This window comes from Acomys russatus, chromosome 29 (genome assembly GCF_903995435.1).
Source record: "Acomys russatus chromosome 29, mAcoRus1.1, whole genome shotgun sequence".
In the NCBI taxonomy this organism is placed as follows: Eukaryota; Metazoa; Chordata; class Mammalia; order Rodentia; family Muridae; genus Acomys; species Acomys russatus.
The window spans coordinates 40,306,922-40,328,869 of NC_067165.1; the positions used below are offsets into that span (position 1 = coordinate 40,306,922).

Below are 21,948 nucleotides of genomic sequence, written 5' to 3' on the forward strand. Positions count from 1 at the left end.
CTGCCTCAGAGTAAGGACTACAGGGGAAGGAGCCTGCAAGTGGGGGCTGAGGGCAGGTGAGCCGGGCTCTCATGGAGGAAGAGGTTTAAAAGCACCTGGTACCCCAGGAGGCTTGAGGCAGAATGATCGTGATCTGAGGGCCATCACCTCAAATAACAAAAGACAAGGAGGAGTTGATGAAAAGCTGCTTTCCCCGTCAGCTCTGCCTGCTCTGCGGGCTTCTGAGGCTGAGGTAGGAGACAGATGAGATGGCAGCTGTCCAAACAAGCATTGTTTGCTCTACTGTCAGGCTACTCTCGGGACTGACTCTAAAGCTGTCCAGAAAAAGCGTCTAACACAGTCAGATAGCCCCAGTAATGCCGTCAGTAAACAGGACATATGAAAAGCCTGGTTCAGGAACAGACTGAGGGGGCATACCAGGGTGAGACCTCCACAGATTTAGTGCAGGAGACACAAAGAGGACCAAGCCAGTCTAAAAAGTTTATTACAAGTGTGTGACAGGGTGGATGGTACACAAACATCCAGGTACCTACTGTGCCCAGGAAAAAAGACCCAGCGTGAGAGCCCCTGGCCACCGACTCCTCGGTGCCTCCTCACCTCCCTCCAGACTTAGTCATCACCTTCAAAAGGAAAACAAATCAATTCCCATATAGTGAACTCAGAGCAGACCTTTCTGCTGGTGGGACAGCAGCTGGTGTGTCCAGGCACACCCAGAAGCAGCTGGAGAAGAGTTAACAACATATAGCCTTTACTGAGTGGAGACAGCAGAACGTACACATATGAGCCGTGGTCCAGGTTGTACAATCCCACACACCCATCCGCTCTGTGTGCTAAGAGCTGCAGCCTGCCTGACCCACATGGCACAGCTCAGTCAGGGAGCCGTCACGCAGTGGCGCACAAGGTCAGCTCCTGGGCAGTGCGAAAGGTTGAGTGGAATACATGGTGGTTTAGAAACTACTGGACAACAGACCTTGGTCCCGTCTTCAGCAATCACAGCCAACACTTGGCTGAAAGATCTCAGCAGGAACCAGGGCAAAGAGGAGTGCTGAGTGCCACAGGGGCTGTCCTGTAGCTGGGAGGGAGGGCGTGGTCACAGGCCTTCTAGGCGTTGTATGAAGAGGATGACACACTGCCACCGTGGCCTGTCCAGTTGGTGTGGATAAATTCTCCTGGTTTAGCTAAGAGTTCATAGGTGTGAGCCCCAAAGTAATCCCGCTGAGCCTAGGAGAGAAATGCAGTTGGTCAGGGTGACACGTAGGCATACAACCCTCGGGCACCAGCCGCGCCCTAGCTCACCTGGATCAGGTTGGCTGGCAGCACTTCGTGTCTGTAGCCATCATAGAAGGACAGGGCAGTCGTGAAGCAGGGCATGGGGATGCCTGCTTGCACCCCAGTGCTGACCACCCGCCGCCAGGAGTCCTGAGCACGGAGAACAGAAGGTCAGTGGCTGGGCTTGCCCCAGTGGCTACAGGACAGACTCCACAGACATCCAGACAGCCAGCACCACCATGGCCAGCTACATACCTGGCAGCTGTCAACTGCTGACTTAAAGAAGTCGTCCAGCAGTAGGTTCTGAAGCTTTGGGTTGCGTTCAAATGCATCTTTAATTTTCCCCAGGAACACACTGAAATAGGTTGCAAGAAATCAATCCTAAAAGGCCGATTATCTGCAAGAATAAGTTTCTGTGTGCTCTACAGAGGGGAAAAGGCAGTTCTCACGCCCCAGAGCTGGCAGAATGCCCTTTAGACATACAGAGGAGCCAATGAGGTGGCTCGCAGGGAAAGGTGATTGCCACTCAGTCTGACAATCTGAACTCACTCCTGGCCCCACATGGTGGAATGAGAAAATTGAACCTGGGTGCTCTTAACTGCTGAGCCATCTCACTAGCCCCATAAGAACTGTTTTAAAAATATTTTTCTTTCTTTTTTTTTTTTTAAGTACAGAGAGGTGGAGACAGAAGAATCAGTAACTCAAGGCCAGCCTGGGCTATGTGAAAACCTCTGCCCTCATCAAACAACAAAGAAAGCCAGATGCAGTGGTGCATGCCTGTGATCCCAGCACTCAGGGAGGCAGAGGCAGGTGGATCTCTGTTGTTAGTTCGAGGTCAGCCTGGTCTACAAAGCGAGTCCAGGACAGACAAGGCTATACAGAGAAACCCTGTCTCAAAAAACGGGCCCCAGGAGACAAATTCAGGGGCATGACACTTCTCACAGAGCTACTTACAGGTATGGTATAGACAATCCAGTTGGAGAGACTGAGTTGTCCCTCAAGTGTGGACAGGGGATGAGTTCAGTCAAAATTCCTGGGTGCTCAAGCACCTCTTTAAACAGCCTAGTACCTAATGGGCCAGTGACTCGGCTCAGCAGGCAAAGGGCCTACTGCCAACCCCAAAGAGCTTTAATCCCCAGGACTCACAAGGTAGAAGGAAAGAACTGAAGGCAAGTGTAGGTACTGCAATGGGCAGCACAGGCAAAGCAACGTCCATAATGGCCTGACCAGCAATGGGCAGCACAGTAAAGTGACTTTATGGTGACATGACTTGTATGGACCTTTGGGAATGGCTAACCAATAGTGATATTTCCAGGGATGAAATAGATACAAAGCAGAAAAAAGTGCTCAAACAAATGAGAGGCTACACTGGTTCTTCACAAGATAGAATCTCAGCTGGGAAACCAACTGTCAAACCCAGAACCCCTGGAACAAAGGGGACCTACAACTTTTTACAAGGGTAGCTGGGGATGGGGAGAATGAGACTTCCTGGAGGCCGATGAATACTGGTTCCAAACATTAATTCTAGGAGACTCCAAGAAGCACTGTGCTCCGCCAGCTGAGGCAAGGGCTTCTGAAGGTTGGGGTAGTCACGTTTGGCTGAAGTTCTGACTACCCACAGGGCTCCCTAAACTCATCCTGCACTTATCTCCCAGACCCAGAATATACCACTGGATCAGTGGAGTCTGGCAGAATTTCTACAAGTTTTGTTGACGTCCATATGCACCTGAAACCTATAGTACCTCCCCCAGAGAAACAAATGAATGGTGCCTTAACTCACCCACACAAACTGTGTGTTCTAAATCACCTGTAGCTGGCTGATGATACTGACCATGACATGTACTTAAAGCAGGCTCACTGTACTGCCTAGGAAGCAAGGCTAGGACAAGGGGCTCTACATGTTCTGAACCTTTTCTGGCGCTGGAATCAGTGCTCTACATATTGTTTGCTGACTTGGTTTATTGTTGTTGTTATTGTTTTTCTGAGACAGGGTCTCTCTGTGTAGCCCTGGCTGTCCTGGAACTCGCTTTGTAGACCAGGCTGGGCTCCAACTCACAGAGATCCACCTGCGTCTCTCTGCCTCCCAAGTACTGGAATTAAAGATGTACAGCACTACTCCAGGCCCCAGATTTTTTTCTTTTCTATTTTTGTTTCTTTGTTTTTAGAGACAGAGCTTGTCTATGTAGCCCCTGGCTGTTCTGAAACTCACTCTGTAGACAAGCCTGGCCTCAGACTCAGAGATCTGACTACCTCCCAAGAGCTGAGATTAAAGTTGTGGCCAGCAGTCCCAACTCATTTTTTTTTTTTTCTTTCAAGACAGGGTTTCTCTGTGTAGCCTTGGCCATCCTGAGCTCACTTTGTAGACCAGGCTGGCCTTGAACTCACAGCGATCCGCCTGCTTCTGCCTCCCGAGCGCTGGGATTAAAGGCGTGCGCCACCACGCCCGGCCCAACTCATTTTTTAAAAAAACACTTTTGAATTTTGAACTACAATTGTTTTAAGGTGTGGGCACTTTCACAGGCCCTCGTGGGGCCTGTGCCGGCAGCCCTGAGCTTGCCTCCACTTACCTTCTGATGATACAGCCCCCTCTCCACATCAGGGCAATGCCACCATAATTGAGGGTCCAGCCAAACTCAGTGGCTGCCTGTCTGAGCAGCATAAAGCCTTGAGCATAGGAGATGATCTTGGAAGCGTAGAGGGCCTAGAGAGGGAGGGACACCAGACTTCAGAGCCTCGGTGAGTGGAGCAGCCACACCCACCTCCCAGCCACTCTCACCTCAGGAGAGCCCAGTGAGGATGACAGTACAGAAATGAGAGCATGGCGAGGCTCTCTATAAACCTACAAAAGGCTGGGGCGGCCCACCTTGCGAATGTCCTCCAGGAACGACTCCTTACTGCCTTCCAGCTGGGCCCTCTGGGGGCCCTTCAGCTCTCTGCTGGCCCGAACTCGCTCCTCCTTCAGAGAAGACAAGCACCGAGCAAAGACGGCTTCTCCTAGTGGGGAAGAGAGGGCCAGTCAGAGACCCAACACCTGAAACCACAGGAAAGGGCACCAGCAGCAGGGTAGGGGCGAGAGAGATCCAACCTGCACGCTTCGACCTTAGCTCTCCCTTACCCTGGGTCGGGGGAAGGGCCATGAAAGTTAATTACACAACTAAAATTCCACAACAGTTTCTAGTCAGAGAAATAAGTTCTGTTGTGAGACAGGAGTTCATCAAGTGCACGCTGCCTTCACACTCACCACACGGCAGAGGGTGGCTTTGATCCCTGGCCCTCTTGCCTCTGCTTCCCAGCGGCCTGGATTACAGGTGTTACCTAACACACCTGACTTGAGAAAAGTATTTTTGGTTTTTTTGAGACAGGGTTTCTCTGTGTAGCCCTGGCTGTCCTGGACTCGCTTTGTAGACCAGGCTGTCCTCAGATTCACAGAGACCCATTGGCCTCTGCCTTCCGAGTGCTGGGATTAAAGGTGTGCGCCACCACGCCTGGTCCCCGCAAGCTCTTTTTAATACCCATCACCACTGGTTTCACAGTACCCTTCAATACAGCACACTGAGGCATTTAACATCTTCACACAGCTGACTACTTGTTCAGTTTACTTAAGATGAATGAATTTTCTTTTCCTCCAAACAAAATGGGTTGAATCTCTGGGAACTAACATGGTACTTCAGTTTTGGGAACTGTAACTTCAGAACAAGTGCTAAGATGTCTTCTGGCCCTAACCCAACCACTTTCCTTCCCTTCAGCATGACTCGACATTTGTGGAGGGAACCATTGTAAGACAGTTATGCAACAGCAAGTGTGGCAAACTGTTCCAGTCAGGTGATTGGGCCTGACTGACTGCTTCCTCTTAGTTCCTTAGGTAGGAAAGGACCATAGCCAACCTGGTTGGTGGGAGGGAACCGAGTCTCTAAAATCCAGAGGGTGCTTCTGAAGATAGCAACACTGTTACACACAGCTGAGTGTTGGTGCACTGATGCTCCCTGCACACAGCACCACTGGGATTGGCCAAAACGCACCAACTTCCGCGTACTACAGCAGGACGCGCCAAGCCCACCTGTCTTACACAGGGTGAGGCACCACTAACCATCAGATAAAGGAGAAGGACGGAGAGACAGCCCTGTCTGGAGGCGCAAGCAGAAGAACACCTGATCTGTTACAGAAGCACCGCTCCTCCAGGAGCAAAGCCTCCTGCCAGCACCGGGCTCTCATGCTCTTTCCGATCTTGGTGGAGGGGCGTTCTATCCCTTAAGGAAAAAGACAGGGCTGGTGGAGTGTTTGTCATGCAAGCATGAAAACTGAGTTCAGCTCCCCCCAAAGGCCAGATGTGGCCACACATAACTATGACCACAGCTCACGGGTGCCACAGACCAGTGGTCCCCGCTACTCCAGCCAATCGGTGAGGAGACTGTCTCAAAAATAAGTAAAGGCAGAGAGTGACTGAGGGAGACAGCTGATGCTGACCCCTGGCCTACCCATTTGTATGTATGGGAATGTCCACCCGCACCCATACATATATGTACACACACACACACCACATACACACACGCCAAGGTGGTCTTGAGCTCCTAGGCTCAAGTTACTTTCCTGTCATAGCATCCTGAGTAACTATGGCCACTGGAGCACTGTGCCTGGCTTTTGTTTTATTCTTTTTAAATGTTTTTTGTTCCATTATTTGTGTGTATGTTTGTAGACATATGAATGCTACGGCATTTATATTGAGGTCAGAGGTCAGAAGACAACTTGTAGAAGTTGGTTTCCTCCTCCTCCTACCATTTGGGTCTCAGGGCCTGAGCTCAGATCATCAGGCTTGGTGGCAAAAGCCTTTTCCTGCTAAACAGTATCTCCAACACCAGCTCCTTTATTTCATTCTTCATTCAATTATTTATTTTGTTGTTTTGAGACAGGGTTTCTTTGTGTAGCCTTAGCTGTCCTGAAACTTGCTCCATAGACCAGCCTGGCCTTGAACTCAGAGACCCACCTGCCTCTGCCAAGCCTTTTATTTTATTCTGCACTCAAGAGGCAGAGGTAGGCAGATCTCCACCATTTCTAGACTAGTCAGGGCTCCAGAAACAAAGACATAGTGAGACTCTGTCTCAAAAACAAACAGAGCCAGGTGGTGGCGCACGCCTTTAATCCCAGCACTCGGGAGGCAGAATCTGGTAGATCACTGTGAGTTCAAGGCCAACCTGTTTTACAAAGTGAGTTCAGGACAGCCAAGGCAACAAACAGAAACCTTATCTCGAAAAACAAAAAACCAAACCAAACAAACAAAAAAACAACTCAACCCAAAACTAGTATTTTGTTTCTTCTTCTCTTGTTTTCTGGCTTTGGTTTTTTGCAGTGCCTGGGATCAAACCAAGAGCCTCGAGCATGGTAGCAAGCACTCTACCAACTGAGCCACACTTTAGCCTTCTATTTCTTTGAATTGGATGTATACATTAATAGAAAGTAACATGGAAGAAAGAAAGTAATGTGAACAATGGTTTTCTTCTAAATGAGAAGGGACCCAGGTTATGCCCTATTTTTTCAGTGTATATGGACAAAGCCTGTACAATGCTAATCAATGTTAACTCCATAAACAGAATGTTTTCGTCTGTGCCCTTCTGCTACTGAATCCATTGAAGAAATTTTAGCAGCTGGGTATGGCAGGGCAACCCCAGCACTCAGGGAGGCAGAGGCAGGCAGAACTCTGTGAGTTCAAGGCCAGCCTGGTCTACAACATGAGTCCAGAGCCACAGACACAAAGAAACCCTGTCTCAAAAAACAAGCCTCTCCAAATACCCTAACACCCAGACAAACAAAAGACTGTGTCAAGAACCAACTAGACAAAAGGTCTTAGGTTACTTACTAGAGTTAAGTCAAATGCAAAAAATATCTCAAAGTTAAAAGCCCACAGCAAGGACAGTAATCTCTGCATTTTCCTCAGAGCTCATAGGAGACAGTTTCCCATGTGCACAGAGAGAAGGGCGCCCTGGAACATGGTCAAAGACTGGCTCCACACCTGTGCCAGGAGGACCCAGGATCAGGGCAGAGGGACCAGAGGTGCAGGTGAGAGAGAGGTGCAACGCTACCAATGAGGGTGACGGGCATGCCGTACTCCAGCGCCGAGATGGCGGTCCACTTCCCAGTGCCCTTCTGCCCAGCGCTGTCCCGGATCTTTGGTAAGAGCTCTTTGCCATCGGTGTCCTGGAACTTGAGAATGTTAGCAGTGATTTCAATCAGGAACGAGTCCAGCTCTGTCTTGTTCCATTCTTCAAACGCCTACACACAGAAGAGAAAGCCGGGTCAGAGGGTTCTGTGGGCTCCCTGGCTCGTCCGCCATCTCCTTGCTTCTGCATGTAGCTGGTGGTTGCACTGTTGAGCAGTGGCGCAGCAGGCTCTCCTCCTGGCAGCCTGTAGACGCCTGCTCCTGCCCACTCACCAGGCCAGGCAGCTGTCATTGTTGCTTCCTTTGTCCCCTCTCGGAGCCAAGCGCCTCATCTGGGTCTATGCACACCGTCCCCTTCTTGCCCTATCTAAAAACCCACCTCTTGGGACTGGGCCCAGCTCAGTGGTGGACAGTGAGCTGCTTCTGTGCTTTAATACTTTCATAACAAAACGTCGGGGAAAGCTTGTGCTTCCCCACGGGGATGAACTTAGTATTTTAAAGATTTATTATTGTTTACTATTATGTTTCTTTCTTGTGTGTTTGGGTGTTTTGCCTGCATCTATTCACACACACCACCTGTATACAAGGCCCACAGAGGTCAGAAAAGGACCTTAGACACCCTGGACAGAAGTTATGGATGACTGTGAGCCTCCACATGGGCTCTGGAAACCGAACCCTGCTTTATCTTCTGCAAGAGTAACAAGTGCCCCCAACCACTGAGCTATCTCTCCAGACCCTGGGATGAACTTTTCTGAGTAACTTCCAGAGCTCCAATCCTACCTTCATCAACATAGAGAACTACTTAGCTCCCTTAGGGGGCAAAGGTCAGAGCACAAGAGAGAATCAGGACTGGGTCTGCTCTGAGGCAGAGCACTTGCCTAAGGCCAGGCCCCGCATCCCATGGGGAGGGAGGTACATGAGGTCACACAAAGTGCACGGCTCTCTAACTGCTGACGATGATCACTGCTTCATGGCTGGCCATCAGATTTTATGATGCCATTACTGCAGCTTCCCATACATTAAGCTGAGCCCATGCAGGCCCCAGACAGGCAGCAAACCGGAAGGAGGAAGGGCTAATTGCCAGTGGCGAGCTCTCTCTATCCGAGCTGTGACTACCCAGGTGCAGGCCGTGCCTGGGACTCACCTGGGCCATCTCCTTGTGCTGCATGCCCAGAACATCCTTCATCAAGTGGTAAGCCTCGCAGATCAGCTGCATGTCGCCGTATTCGATCCCGTTATGGACCATCTTCACAAAGTGCCCCGCACCCTCATCTCCCACCTGTCAAGGCGAGAAGCAACACGAGGACTTCAGGGCAATAGACTAGTAAAAAGAAGTCTCGGGGACCCTAAAGAAGACATCAGAAAGGCTCTCTCTCATACAAAAGTAACACAAGAAAACATAGTGCTTTTTTGTTTGTTTGTTTCTCTGTGTAGCCCTGACTGCCCTAGACTTGCTCTGTTGACCAGGCTGACCTCGAACTCATAGAGATCCACCTGCCTCTGCCTCCCCGAGTGCTGGGTTACAGGCGTGCGCCACTGCGCCTAATATGATATGCTACTTTTTAATAGGAACCTGTCAGCAGTGATAGGAATAACACCTTAGCCTCTGGCCTGGATTTCTCACTACTTCTCACTACGAAAAGCAACCCCCTCTTCCCCTACTCCAGCCACAGGTTAGCCTCCATGCTCTTGAACTTTACACTTTTCTGGCAACTTCTGATGAAAATAAATCGAATTACTTGTATTTTTCCTGGATACAAATGTAATGAATTGTTCCTAATAGCTACTAAGGGTAAAATGACCTTATACCAAGGTCTGGCCTTGCATTTTGAGTCCAGAAGTGCATTTTCTGATGGTTCCTATCATCGGTAAGGTATTTACTGAGCTGTGCCCAGCTTATCAGTTTATCACGGGGTGTTTAAGGAGGGGGTCTTTCAGTTACTTGTGAGTGTTACTCTGAAGCTGTGCAATGGACAGGGAATGGAAACAAAGTCAGCAGAGCCAAGTCCTCCAGGGCTGCAGGCTGTGCGGCCACATGCAGCTACCTCTACCGCAGAGCAGCTGGCAGTGGCTGCTGGTATCCACACGACGTATTTCTATCAGATCTACCTTTATCGCTGGCCTGCCCCTTCTGATTTGGACACTAACTGCAGTCTGAGAACATCTCACTTTCCCCTTCCTGTTGCTCCGGAAGTGAGTGAGCCTACCGCCAGCTGCCTTCAGTCCCTACCATTTATCCTTACGGCCTGAACCAAGCCTGCAGGCCACAGGTACCGACTCTGGCTGAGTCAAGACCCACAACGCAAGCTGGCTTTTCCTTTTGACTTTGTCCTAGAGGGAGTTAGAAGGAAGTCACTGTCACTGCCCTGCCAAGGAGTCTCTTGCTAGTCCTTACACTAGGAAGACTGGAAAGACTGAGCAGTTTTTCCCACCACAGCCTCTGACCATTCTTAGCATCTCCAAGGTCACTCACTGGTCCTTGGGGAAAGGCAGCCACCAGAACTGGCAGGTCAGTGGGAGGGTTTCCCTCCTGCCCACACGCCTGGGTCCTTTTGTTATCCCTACCCTTAATCATATGCATCACTAAAATAATAAAGTGAGCACGTAAAATGACAGGTATAAAGTGGGGGGTTCTAGGTGTGGTGCAGTGCGGGTCTGTAATTCAGGAGACGGAGGTGGTGAGGAGACACTGGGCGTGGGGATAGTAAGATGGCTCAGGAGATAAAGGCCACTTGCTCCAAGCCTGAAGACCTGAGCTTGACGCTGGCACAAACATGGTGGAAGGGTGATAACCAACTCCCAGACGGTCCTCTGCCTGCCACATGCAGCTTCTTCACTCTCTCCCATGCATACACACCAGGTAGATAAATATAAATCAGAGACAGAGAGAAAGAGAAAATGGAAGAAGAGGAGGAAAAGGGAAACAAGAAAGTAAAATCAAGGAAAGAAAAGGAGGAAGAGAAGCTGACGAAAGCGTAGAAACTAGTTATCCAGCACAAATGGGTGCTCCTCAGACCAGCCTTCCTGTGCTGATCTGTCCCTGGGACGGAGACACATCTGTTAACTAACACCATTAGTTAACAAGACTCCCTCCCAGTGGCAACTCTTGCCTCCCTAGGCCCATGTGATTTTCCCATCCAAGGTACTGGCTGAAGCCAAAAGATGGGATGTTTATTCTCACAGAAACACCAAACAGGAGGGATAGTGTCTATGGCCAGATTCCTGAGTTTTGGTGAACATCCAAGCACAGAAAACCCAAAACCCAGGCTACATAAAAAAGAATCTTCCATCCTCACGGCTTGAGACATCTGATGTGACAAGGAGGCAAACCCAGTTTAATTTGGGCAGTCTTTGGCCACGAAGTAAATAGCTACTAAGACTCTCATTCCTCTCGTCTTTCCTGCTCCTATTTATGAAATCCTCTTTTTAGTAAGATTGAGGAAGCTGATTTAACACAGTAACCCCCCGACCCTGAAAGGTAGGTTAAGGTACAAGGACATTAAGACAGACGAGTATGTTCTTCAGGTACCAGCTGGGACAGTGACTTAGCCTGAGAAGCTTATAGCACAGAGCTAGCCACTGGGACCAAGGGAGTCTTTCTTCGGCTGTGCACGCGTCAGAGGGAGCCCAGAACTTGCCCAGTCACAGCAGGGTTCGCCAGTTCCCACTTTTGCAGCGATGGCTTGGAAGATCGTCTTGATGTGGGGCCTGCGGAAAGCGGAAGTGGAGTTCAGCCAATAAAAGAGAGGCCTGCGCTTCCAGTGCTCAAGGACACCACTCCCGTAGTGATGGATGTGCTAACTTTCCAGAGAAACACTAGTCCAACTGCTGACGAGTGTGTGAGCCTTAGAGTGGAGGCTGCAGAACATCCGAGTCAACACACAAAGGAAAAGCAAGGCAGACGCTCCCTAAGAGGGACGCGGCTCTGTGGCAAAGTGCACATGTTTCATGTACGAGGCCTTGGCTCCATCCCTAGGAAGGTAAAGACGCCTGCAAAGCCAATGCTTAGGTCTGGGCCAAGCTTAAGCTTCCCAGGGTGGGGGGTGAGTCTCTGATAGGACAAAGGTGAGAGGAGAGCATGCACACGCGTGATGCAGGAGCAAACTGTCCAGATGGCAGAAACGTGCCCACGCCCCCCAGCGCTCTCCTCCATCTCACCCCAGGCTTGTCCTGTGCTGCAACGCACATGGTGATGTACTCACCAGGCCTCTTTGTTTCCTCCTGGCATGAGCGACGGCCCATACCGGGCCCCTTCCTCACCACCACTGACTCCACTCCCTACAAACAGGATCCCCTTGGCCTTGAGGTCTCGGCATCTTCTCTAAAAGAGAGAAAAACAATGTCAGGGTTTTCTCACAAAATAAATTCCCTTTGATGAATGAGAGGAGGTGTGAGGCCAGTAGAGAGAGTTCACTTCGGTGAGTAAATGACACAAGGGCCTCAGAGTAGCCAGCCATTCAAGACCATTTATATACATTTCAGTGTTGCAGTTCAAAGAAGTAACCGACTTCTATAACTAAAACACTCAGGAGGTCAAGGCAGGAGGATTACAAGTTTGAGGCCCTGTAAAAAATTTAAAAGAAAAACCTGATTTTTTTTTTTTTTTTTTGAGGTATCTCCCCACCCACATCCGGTGTACACATTCCCATTTTAATGGCGGAATGCAATGACAAGGCTCGGTGGTGATGTACTGCTGTTTCCCACTTTAGACCATGAAGCTTGCCTTGGCACCCGATACCATTTTCCCCCCAACACAGGGTTTCTCTGGGTAGCCTTGGCTGTCCTGGACTCACTTTGTAGACCAGGCTGGCTTTGAACTTACAGAGATCCTCCCGCCTCTGTCTCCCATGGCATGCGCCACAATGCCATGCACAGCGGCAACATGTCATGTATTATAGAAGGTGGAGCTTGCTGTATCTAAACTATCGTCTCTTGAGTTATACATGCAGCTGGGAGTCTCACCCATCAGCTATCTTAGCAGGAAAAGTGTAAGATCTAGCATGCCAGTACCAATCCCCAAAGGATCACAAGACAGTTCACTCTTTTGTCACATGCACAATGCTACTATTTCTTTCTAGAATGTTCTCGAGACCTGAAAGAATTTGAGCTGAAGAACACTTACTGTTGTATCCCGGTATTCAGAATTTCCTCCATCAATGATGATGTCACCAGTGTCCAGCAAGGGTACCTGCAACCAAACACTACCTTAGAGTGGACCAAAAGCAGAAATAAAACATACCTTGGCCACTGAAAACAAAGATTTATCCCAAATAAACAGTGGAAAAGCATTCACTATGTAAACTCCGATAATCCTCTTTGGCCATAACTGTACCTTTAAGTCTGTGGCTCCCTAACCCAGTCAGACCCCTGCACAGCACACTCTTTCTCTCCTTCTCTCCCTTTCCTCTGTCCCTTCTCCTCAGGCAGGGTGTCACCGTGCAGCCCTGGGTGGCCTGGAATTTGCAATGGCCTCACTCACAGAGATCCTCCTGCCTCGGCCTCTGGAGGGCTAGGATTAAAGACATGCACCTCCACGGCTGCCTGGGTTTGACTCCTTATTGCTCAGCCCCCGCTTCCAAAGCTCTACTTGAGGTCATGCTAGTACTTTCCTAGGTTGAAGAAAAATCCACCAGCTCTCCGCCCACTGAGAGCCAATGTGCGCAGTTTGCCATCTCGCTGCACGGAGGCTCAGTGCGGCCTTTACCCAGTGTCCTCCCCTCTAAGCCACTTAACAACACCTTTCCCCGGACACTTCAGCCCTCCTCTGTGATCACAATATTTGCATCATTTCTAAGTCAGTGCCTTGTTTTTCCCAGTGGTTATTGCAGTTAATTCTGGATACCTCAATAAATTATTTCTACCTGTTCCCCTTCATTCATAAGTGTATTTTTTCTCCCCAAAGATACTCTTTTTTAAAAAATATTTTTGTGTAGGTGTGAGTGTATGCAAGTGTACACCCCATGGAGGCCTGAAAACACTGGCTGCCTTAGAGCTGCCATTGCATACAGCTGCTGGGAATCGAATTCAGGTCCTCTGCAAGAGCGGCCAGTGCTCTTAACCGCTGAGCCACTTCTCCAGCACCTCAAAAATTATTCTTGTTAAAGCCAACAAAACTGCTACAAGTATGTTTTATTTAATGATTTGTGGGAACTTTTTTTTTTTTTTTTTTTTTTTAAAGATTTGTTTATTTATTATTTATACGGTACTCTGCCTGCCTATGTCCCTGCATGCTGGAAGAGGGCGCCAGATCTCATCGCAGATGGTTGTGAGCCACCATGTGGCCGCTAGGAACCGAACCCAGGACCCTTGGAAGAACAGTCAGCGCCTTCAACCTCTGAGCCATCTCTCCAGCCCCCGATTTGTGGGAACTTTTATAGGAATATTGAAGAAAAAAACCCAATAACTCCAACTCATGTCTAAATAAAACCCACTTTGGAAAAAAAAACTCCCCACTCTGGACACTACAGTTATTAGCAAGTAGCACTAAACGTTCATAAATATCCCTATCAGTGCTGCAAGACACCAGAGCAGGGACACATCTTAGTGGTATTACTCAAGGCGAAAGGCCCTGGGTTCTATTCCTCAGAATCAACACCAAAACAGAAAATGCAAACAGGTATGGCAGACGGTGCCTGTAAGCCTAGCACTAAGTAACTGAGGCAGGAGAACTGTCAGGGTCCAGGCCAGCCAGGGCTGTTCCACAGTAAGCACCAGGCCAGCAAGAAACAGAAACGCACGGTAAGCCGGGTGGTGGGGCACACCTTTGATCCCAGCACTCCAGAGTCAGAGGCAGGCAGAATCTGTGAGTTTGGGACCAGCCTGGTCTACAGAGTGAGTTCTAGGGCAGCCAGGGCTACACAGAGAAACTCTTGTCTCGAAAAAACCCACCCGCTCCAAAAGACCAAACAACTCACCCTGCTCCCCAAACAACATAGTAGTTCCCTGTCTTGAAAAAATAAAACAAACAAACAAACAAACTAGAAACACGGCTGGGATGTGGCTGAGGGGCAGGGTGCTTGTGCTTACCCAGCATGCACCAGGCCCTGCACTAGGTCTCTAGCACTGGAGCCAGGGGAACACAGCAGGAATGCACAAGACTGTCAAAGGCAAACATTAATAGGTGACTATTGTTCAAATCTTCACAAACTCTAACAAAAATAGCCTTAGTGTCTCAGAATTATGACCACCCAAGAATACACCACCATGGACCATCAAGATGGCTCAGTAAAACCACTTGTTGAATAAGCCTAGGCCCAAGCTTGATCCTGGGAACCAAAGCAAAGGTGGAAGAAGGAAACAGACTCCCCAGCACTCGGGAGGCAGAGGCAGGTGGATCACTGTGAGTTCGAGGCCAGCCTGGTCTACAAAGTGAGTCCAGGACAGCCAAGGCTACACAGAGAAACCCTGTCTAGAAAAACCAAAAAAAAAAAAAAAAAGAAAAGAAACCAGACTCCTCCAAGTTCTCCTCTGACCTCCTCCACCTGCAAGCTTTTATGCCCCCACACAACAGTAATAATAAAAATAAAACCTCTGGGCCAATGAGAAGGCTGAGAGCGTACAGACACATGTCATCAAGACAGACAACCTGAGTTCTTTCCAGAAACCAAATTTCACAAAAAGTCCCCAACTTCACATGCAATGTCTCATGCTTAGACCCACACAAATTCTAAATAAATAAAAGGTTTCTTTTGTGTGTGTGTGTGTGTGTGTGTGTGTGTGTGTGTGTGTGTGTGTGTGTGTTTTTAAATAGAGGCTAGAGAGATGGCTCAATGGTTAGGGACACTGGCTGCTCTTGCAGAGGACCTGGGTTCAATTTCCAGCATCCGCATGGCAGCTCACAACTGCCTACTAGCTCCAATCACAAAGACTCCCAATGTGTCTTTTGGCCTCCTCAGGTGCCCCATGCATGCGGTGCAGTTACACCCACAGGCAAAACACTTATATACATAAAATAAAATGAAAAGAATCTTTTTAGCAAAAAAACATAGCCGGGTGGTGGTAACTCAAGCCTTTAATCCCAACACCCAGGGCTACACAGGGAAGTCCTGTCTCAACAAACAAACAAACAAACCAGGATATGAAAAAAAAAAAAATTACTGTTACATAAGTGCCAATAAAGACTGAACCATTTAAGCAATCATTTTATCAGACCTGATCAGTTTGTATCCAGAAATGGCAAACAAGCCAGTTAGAGGAAGGGACACACAACAGCTCTGAGTGGCTCGAAGTGGAGAACAGGGCAGGCCTTACCAGCTTCTCAATGAAGTCATCGACAGCCTGCCCGGCCTTCACAAGAAGTATCACCCTGCGAGGCTTCTTCAGCTTAGAGACCATCTCCTTCAAGGACTGTGCACCAACCACTTTGGTTCCCTTCGCCTCATTGGCCAAGAAGTCATCAACTTTGGAGACGGTCCTATTGAAAGCGCAGACCTGGAAGGACAAAAGGCCTTAGGAGGATCTGGGACACACATGCTGGTGGTGGATCCAGCAACAGAGCAGTGTCTATATTCTGGTCTGAAGAGAACTGATCTGCCTTCTCTTCTCACATCCTGGGGGATCCCTACAAAGGTTGGTCACAGCAGGTTGAAACAGCAGAGCACCAAGCCAAAGGCCAGTTGCCACTTGTTGCTGATCAGGTGAGCCTGTCACTACTGCCTGGTCCTTTGTCCCAGGTAATCCTGGTATCTAAGCCATGTTACTATTTAGAAAGAACATTCAGAGCCCACAGGCAGGAGGATCTTCTCCTCCTCAGGCTAAGATGAGAGGATCTCTTGAGCCCGGAAGCTGAGACTCCAGTGTGGCAACACTGAGGAACTGTCTACAAAGGAAAAAAAAAAATCTCATTTTCACACACCCCAAGTCTCACTAACCAACTGAGCTACAGATCTGTATCCTCTAAGATCTGGCTGTCTTTGCACCTGTGGCCCTCAATGTTCCTGACGCTGCAGCCCTGTAATACAGTTCCTCGTGTTGTGGGGGCCCCAACCATACAGTCATTTTCATAACTACTTCACAACTGTACATTTGTTACTGCTATGGATCATAATGTTAAAATATTTACGGAGATAGAGGTTTGCCAAAGGGTTTGCTGCCCACAGGCTGGGGACCTCTGCTTCATATATATTCTATATGCTCTTTCTTCGACAGGGATACCACATATAAAGCACAAATTCTTTTTTTTTTTTTTTTGCTTTTTCAAGACAAGGTTTCTCTGTGTAGCCTTGGCTGTCCTGGACTCACTTTGTAGACCAGGCTGGCCTCGAACTCGCAGTGATTCCCCTGCCTCTGCCTCCCCGAGTGCTGGGATCAAAAAGGTGTGCACCACTACTGCTGGCTGCTGAAATTCTTTCACAAAGACAGTAAGCAACAACAGCCTTTACTGATTGAGCAGCACGATCCAGGCGCCTAGGGACCCACGGAAAAATGCTCCCGTGGCAAGATGTCTCCAGCACTTACCACAAATCCATGGTCATTCATGTTTAAAATTAAGTTCTGGCCCATGACAGCCAGTCCAATCAGCGCAATGTCAGCTCTGAAATGCCGGGAAAAGAAAAGAAAGCATATTAGTGCCACTCGATCGCTTTTAATAAGACAGGTAGCCCGCACCCTCCCCACTTCTGCTCCACGGACCTTGAAGTTCCTTCTAATGGGTGTGTGGGCACAGGAAGCTTCTAGTGCCCTGCGCCTGGCCATCACTCCTGCTGGCCTGCGGGCCGTCACCCACCCACCCAGAGCGGCCTTCCCACTGCCCCCGCGAGCCCATCCCAGAAAGGGGCGGTCAAGCTTCCGCCCCCCACGGCGGGGACCCTGAGGTGCAGGGGTCCGAGCTGCGCGAGGAGGGCCAGGCGACCCCCGGGGCTGGGAAAAGCAGGGAGGCAAATAGGCAGAGCCCCCGCCATCACCACGCTCAGCTCCGGAAGTCTCCCGGGCCCGGCTGCGCGTGCGGGTCACTCACTGGGCCATGGCGGCTTCGGGCAGAGCAGAGCAGACGAGGAAGAAGCACGGAGGACAAACCGCTCCGAGGTAAGTGTGGGGATGTCCGGCTCCCGGCGCCTCCAGAGGCTTCCCACCGCACTGACCAATCGGAAGGCAGGGGCGGGGCGATGTCCCACGCTATTGGTTCTCTCCGGCGCCTGTTATACCACCTGAGGGCAAACGGGCCCGCCCACCCCCAGAGCCAGACGTGTAGAGCGCCGAGCAGTCGATGGCACTCTGAGCAGGAGAGGAGCTTTTGCAAGCCGGAGAGAAGTTTTTGCAAAGTTTGCGTAAGTGGTCTAGCGGGCTGCGCGAAGCCTCCTGCCTGTGCAGCGGCTCGAGTCTGCAGCTCTACATGAAAGAGAAGACCCTGGCCTTGGTGCAGCAATAACGATGTAACTCTGGTTAGACCACTCATTACAATTTATTAAGCTCACAAGAGCGCTTGGTCCTTGGCGGCAGCCTCTTTTCACTGTATGTCCCTCAACACTGAGGCAGGAATCAAGCGTGTTCATGCAGTGGGAACCCAGTGGGGTCGCATGTACCATTTTAGCAGCTGGGGCGAGATGGTCAGCAGGTAAAGCGCCAAGAGGGTGGAAATAGAACCCACTTCACAAAGCTGGCTTCTGGTCTCCACGGCAGCAGTGGCGCGTGGTCCCACAGGCACGGAAAGAAGAGAAAAGAGGGGAGTGGAGGAGAGGCTTGAGGGTTTATTGGGTTTGGTTTTAGTTATTATTGTTGTATTTTATGTGTATGGGTTTTGCCTGTATGTATGTCCGTGCACCTTGGGTGCGCCTGGTGCTCAGGGAGGCCAAGAAGAGGGACGCGGATCCCTTGTAACTGGAGTTACATACAGTTGTTAGCTACCACCGGGGTTCGTACTTGGGTCCTCTGGAAGAGCGGCCTGTGTTTTTTAATCCGAACGCGGAGGTGATGGCATATTGTTCGGTTGGCAGAGTGCCGCCCTACCATGCACAAAGGTCTGGTTTTATCCTCAGCACTAGGTGTGGTGCGCACCCATAATCCTGCTTGCTTTGATGTCTCTCCCTTGTGTCTGTGCCTCCCTCCCCATATAGGAACACTGGGGTTACAGTCCTGCTCATCACTGGCTTTACGTGAGTACCTCTGAACCCAGATCTTCCTGCGTGCTTAACAAGGGCTTTACCCGCTCAAGCACCTCGCCAGGCATGCATGACTCCTGTTTTTATGCCATGCTGAGGATTCATGCCACGCAAGCACTGAGCTACACCTTCAAGCCCCACTTTGGTGGCCGGGGCTAGCCTGGAGTTCCTGGGCTCCAGCAATTCTCCTGCCTCAGTCTCCCAAAGGCATCCATCACTACTTACAACAACTGTCTTTTTCTAGAGCAAAAACCAGCGCAGTGTCTCTGACTGCTTGCCTTAGCCGGAGCTCAGGTCTCCAGGAGCTACTTGCATTTTAGCCAAGGTGAAAAAACAGCCCTTCCTCAATTGGATCCACAGAGGATGAAGTCGCGGTACAAGACTGAAGACTGGCTCAGGCAGCTCTCCTTCACTGTGCACGCAGTGGCACACAGGGGCTCATCTCTGCCACTTCCTCAGCATGTCTGAGTTTCTGGCTCTGGAGTAAGGTGCTGTTTCACCTGCTGGATCCCACCACCTTTTAGTCTCAGCTTACTTTCCTAGTCACACTCAGGTGTTAGTGCGGTTTTTCCCATTGCTGATTGCATTGCCCATCTCTGTCCAGGAGTGTCTGTCGTGTCCTTCAGTGAGTTCCTGTCATCTTTCTTAAGGCTTGCATACAGTACCTAAGCATAAACGCTTGATGGCAAATGAAAAGACTGCTTTGTACCAGCTTCTTGAGTTTTTTTTTTTTCCTCACTCCAGTTCTAGGGCTCAAACCACAGGCTTTGAGCATTTTAGGCAAGTGCTTTGCCACTGTACCACATGCCCTGCCCTGTCCCTGTGTGGCTTTCTGTCTCTGTTTGTGTATGTGTGTGTCTCTGTCTGTCTGACAGGTGCCTGCTGTTCTCACTCCTCCAGCCCCCTGTAAACACCAACACAGTCAAATTTTCCCCCACTCTGAGCTTGCCAGACCATCATTTCCAAGACAAGGGTGGGAACAGGGGGTACCAGGTAGCAGTTGCTCCAGGAAGATTCTCTTACTGCCCTCAACCCATTGCCTAGCCTGTGCAAGGCCCCCAGGGCACAGAAAGGCCAGGTTTCCAAGTTTATGTTTTGCTATAATTAATTTTTTTTTTTTTTTTTTGAGACAAGGTCTGAGTGCATAGCCATGACTTCTAAGCTTTAAATGTTTTAATTTGTGGTATTGGAGCTTGAAGTATTTCCTTTTCTTTCTTTTTTTTTCTTTTTTTTTTTTTTTTTTTTTTTTTTTTTTTTTTTTTTTTTTTTTTGAGATGAGGTCTCATTTTGTAGCCTAGGGTGGCCTCAGCCTCCCAGCAATCCTCCTGCCTTAGCCTTCCCAGCGCTGAGATAGCAACTATGTACCATGAAGTCCAGCCCTGTGTTTTTACACAATAAGGCTCCCTTGGCACTGTGAGTCTCCACTGGAGGCCTCCCCAGTCCAGAGCCTTGTGAAGGATGTGTAAGCCCTTATCAGTGAGCTCCATCTCTAGCCCTCGGTGATTGTGGGCCCCTATATTTGTTTATTTTTTGTGCTTATATGTGTTTGTGCTTGGGACACATATATGGAAGTCAGTCATGTTCTCCTACCATGTGGGTTCTGGGGACCAAACTCAGGTCAGCAGGCTTGTCTGCAGGCATTTTTACCTGCTGAGTTATTTCAGTGGCCCTAGCACTTAGCTGTTCTGTTTTTGTTTTTGTTTTGCTTTATTTTATTTATGTGTGTATAGGCAAGTGTGTGCATGTTCCTGAGAAAGCCAGAAGAGGGAGTAGGAGTTGTGGGCTGTCGTGAACTGCCTCTAAACATGGTGCTGGGATCCAAATTCCTATCCTATAGAAGAGCAGCTTGTGCTCTTGGCCACTGAACCATCTCTTCTGCCACAGTTACTAGATTTTTTTTTGAGGCAGCATCTTACTGCATAGCTCAGGCTGGCCTCGATTTTGCAATTCTCAGCTCCACCTCCTAGGGTTACAGGCTTGTGCCGTAACACCCAGCTCCAAGGCCTTCCTCTTCAGTTCAACAGGAGTGAGTGGGCCCACTAGGGAGGAGCTGGGTCAGCTGGCTTTCCCTGGAGGACCAGAACACTTTCAGTTATTCCTGTACTGGCTGCCACCACCACAGGCATCTCCCTTACATAGGCTGCATTTGTCACCTTAGACTTATAGCAATTAAGGATAAACCCCAGCTCAGGAAATATAGGAGGCTGGGCAGTGGTAGCACATGCCTTTAATCCCAGCACTGGGCAGAGGCAAAGGCAGGCAGATCTCTGAGTTCAAAACCAGCCTGGTCTACAGAGTGAGTTCCAGGACAGTCAATGTTACATAGAGAAACCTTATGTCCAAAAACAACACACACACACACACACACACACACACACACACGGCCTCGTATAGCTAAGACTGGCCTGGAACTAACTCAATTCTGATCTTCCTGTCCCTACTTCCCAAGTGCTGGGATTACAGATAGGTGTGCCACCACACCCCATTTCACAAAGCTGAAGATTAAGCTGAGGGCGTAGGTATACTAGGCAAGCGTTCTACTACTTACACCCTCTGATCAAGAAACCATTATTAGGGGCTGGAGAGATGGCTCAGTGGTTAAGAGCACTGCCTGCTCTTCCAAAGGACCCGGGTTCAATTCCCAGCACCCACATGGCAGCTCACAACTGTCTGTAACTCTAAGATCTGACATCCTCACACCAATGCACATAAATTAAAATTAAGTAAAATATTTTTAAAAAAGAAACTATTATTGTGGCTTGAGTGATGGGTTAGTGGCTGAGAGCACTCATTACATTTGACCCTCTACAACCATCTGCAACTCCAGTTCCAGAAGATCTGGTGCCTTGCTCTGGCCTCGGTGGGCACTGGTCACATACGATGCACAGACATGGATACAGGCAAAACATCTATACATTTAAGTACAAATAAATTATTTTTAAAAATTTTTTAAATTAATTTATCCTTGTTACATCTCAAATTATTATTTTTTTAAGTTAGGGAAAACAAACCATTCTTCGTCTTGTGTGAGGCTCTCAGGGAACTGACTTTCCCAGCCAGTTAGCGGCAGATCTGAACTTTAACCCTGGGCCCAGCTGCAACCAAGTCCTGGATTCTTTCTTAACAGGATCAACAAGACATGATCGTGCCTACTTAAAACTTGTTAAACTGAAAAACAAACAAACAAACAAACAAAAAAAAAACCTTGTTAAACTGTGTACTAAAGGGTTTAGGCTGCATTGGATTTCTCGGTGAGGAGTTTGGGAGAACAGCCATTTGTAGGAAGCATGGCTCTTTCAGAGAGCTGTGGAGACAGGTGTACCTTTCAAGTTCTCAGCAACTACTTCCTCCTTCTGTGGGCTTACTTCCAACAGAAGATTGCCATTGCACTTTGTTGCAGGAATAGATTGATTACTCTAGTCTGAGATTTAA

The 21,948-nt window shown here is 49.1% G+C and overlaps 1 protein-coding gene across 1 annotated transcript; it reads right to left on the minus strand.

Moving 5' to 3' along the window:
* Positions 1–779: 779 nt before the first annotated feature.
* On the minus strand, positions 780–17,534 carry Pgd (phosphogluconate dehydrogenase). Its single transcript, XM_051172164.1, has 13 exons — positions 17,376–17,534; positions 16,877–16,952; positions 15,671–15,850; positions 12,543–12,608; positions 11,623–11,741; positions 11,059–11,128; positions 8,565–8,699; positions 7,344–7,533; positions 4,133–4,263; positions 3,837–3,970; positions 1,525–1,624; positions 1,297–1,419; positions 780–1,221 (listed from the first exon to the last, which is right to left on the minus strand). The coding sequence occupies exons 1-13, from the start codon at positions 17,381–17,383 to the stop codon at positions 1,102–1,104; spliced, it is 1,452 nt and encodes a 483-aa protein (XP_051028121.1). The 5' UTR covers positions 17,384–17,534; the 3' UTR covers positions 780–1,101.
* Positions 17,535–21,948: the final 4,414 nt, after the last annotated feature.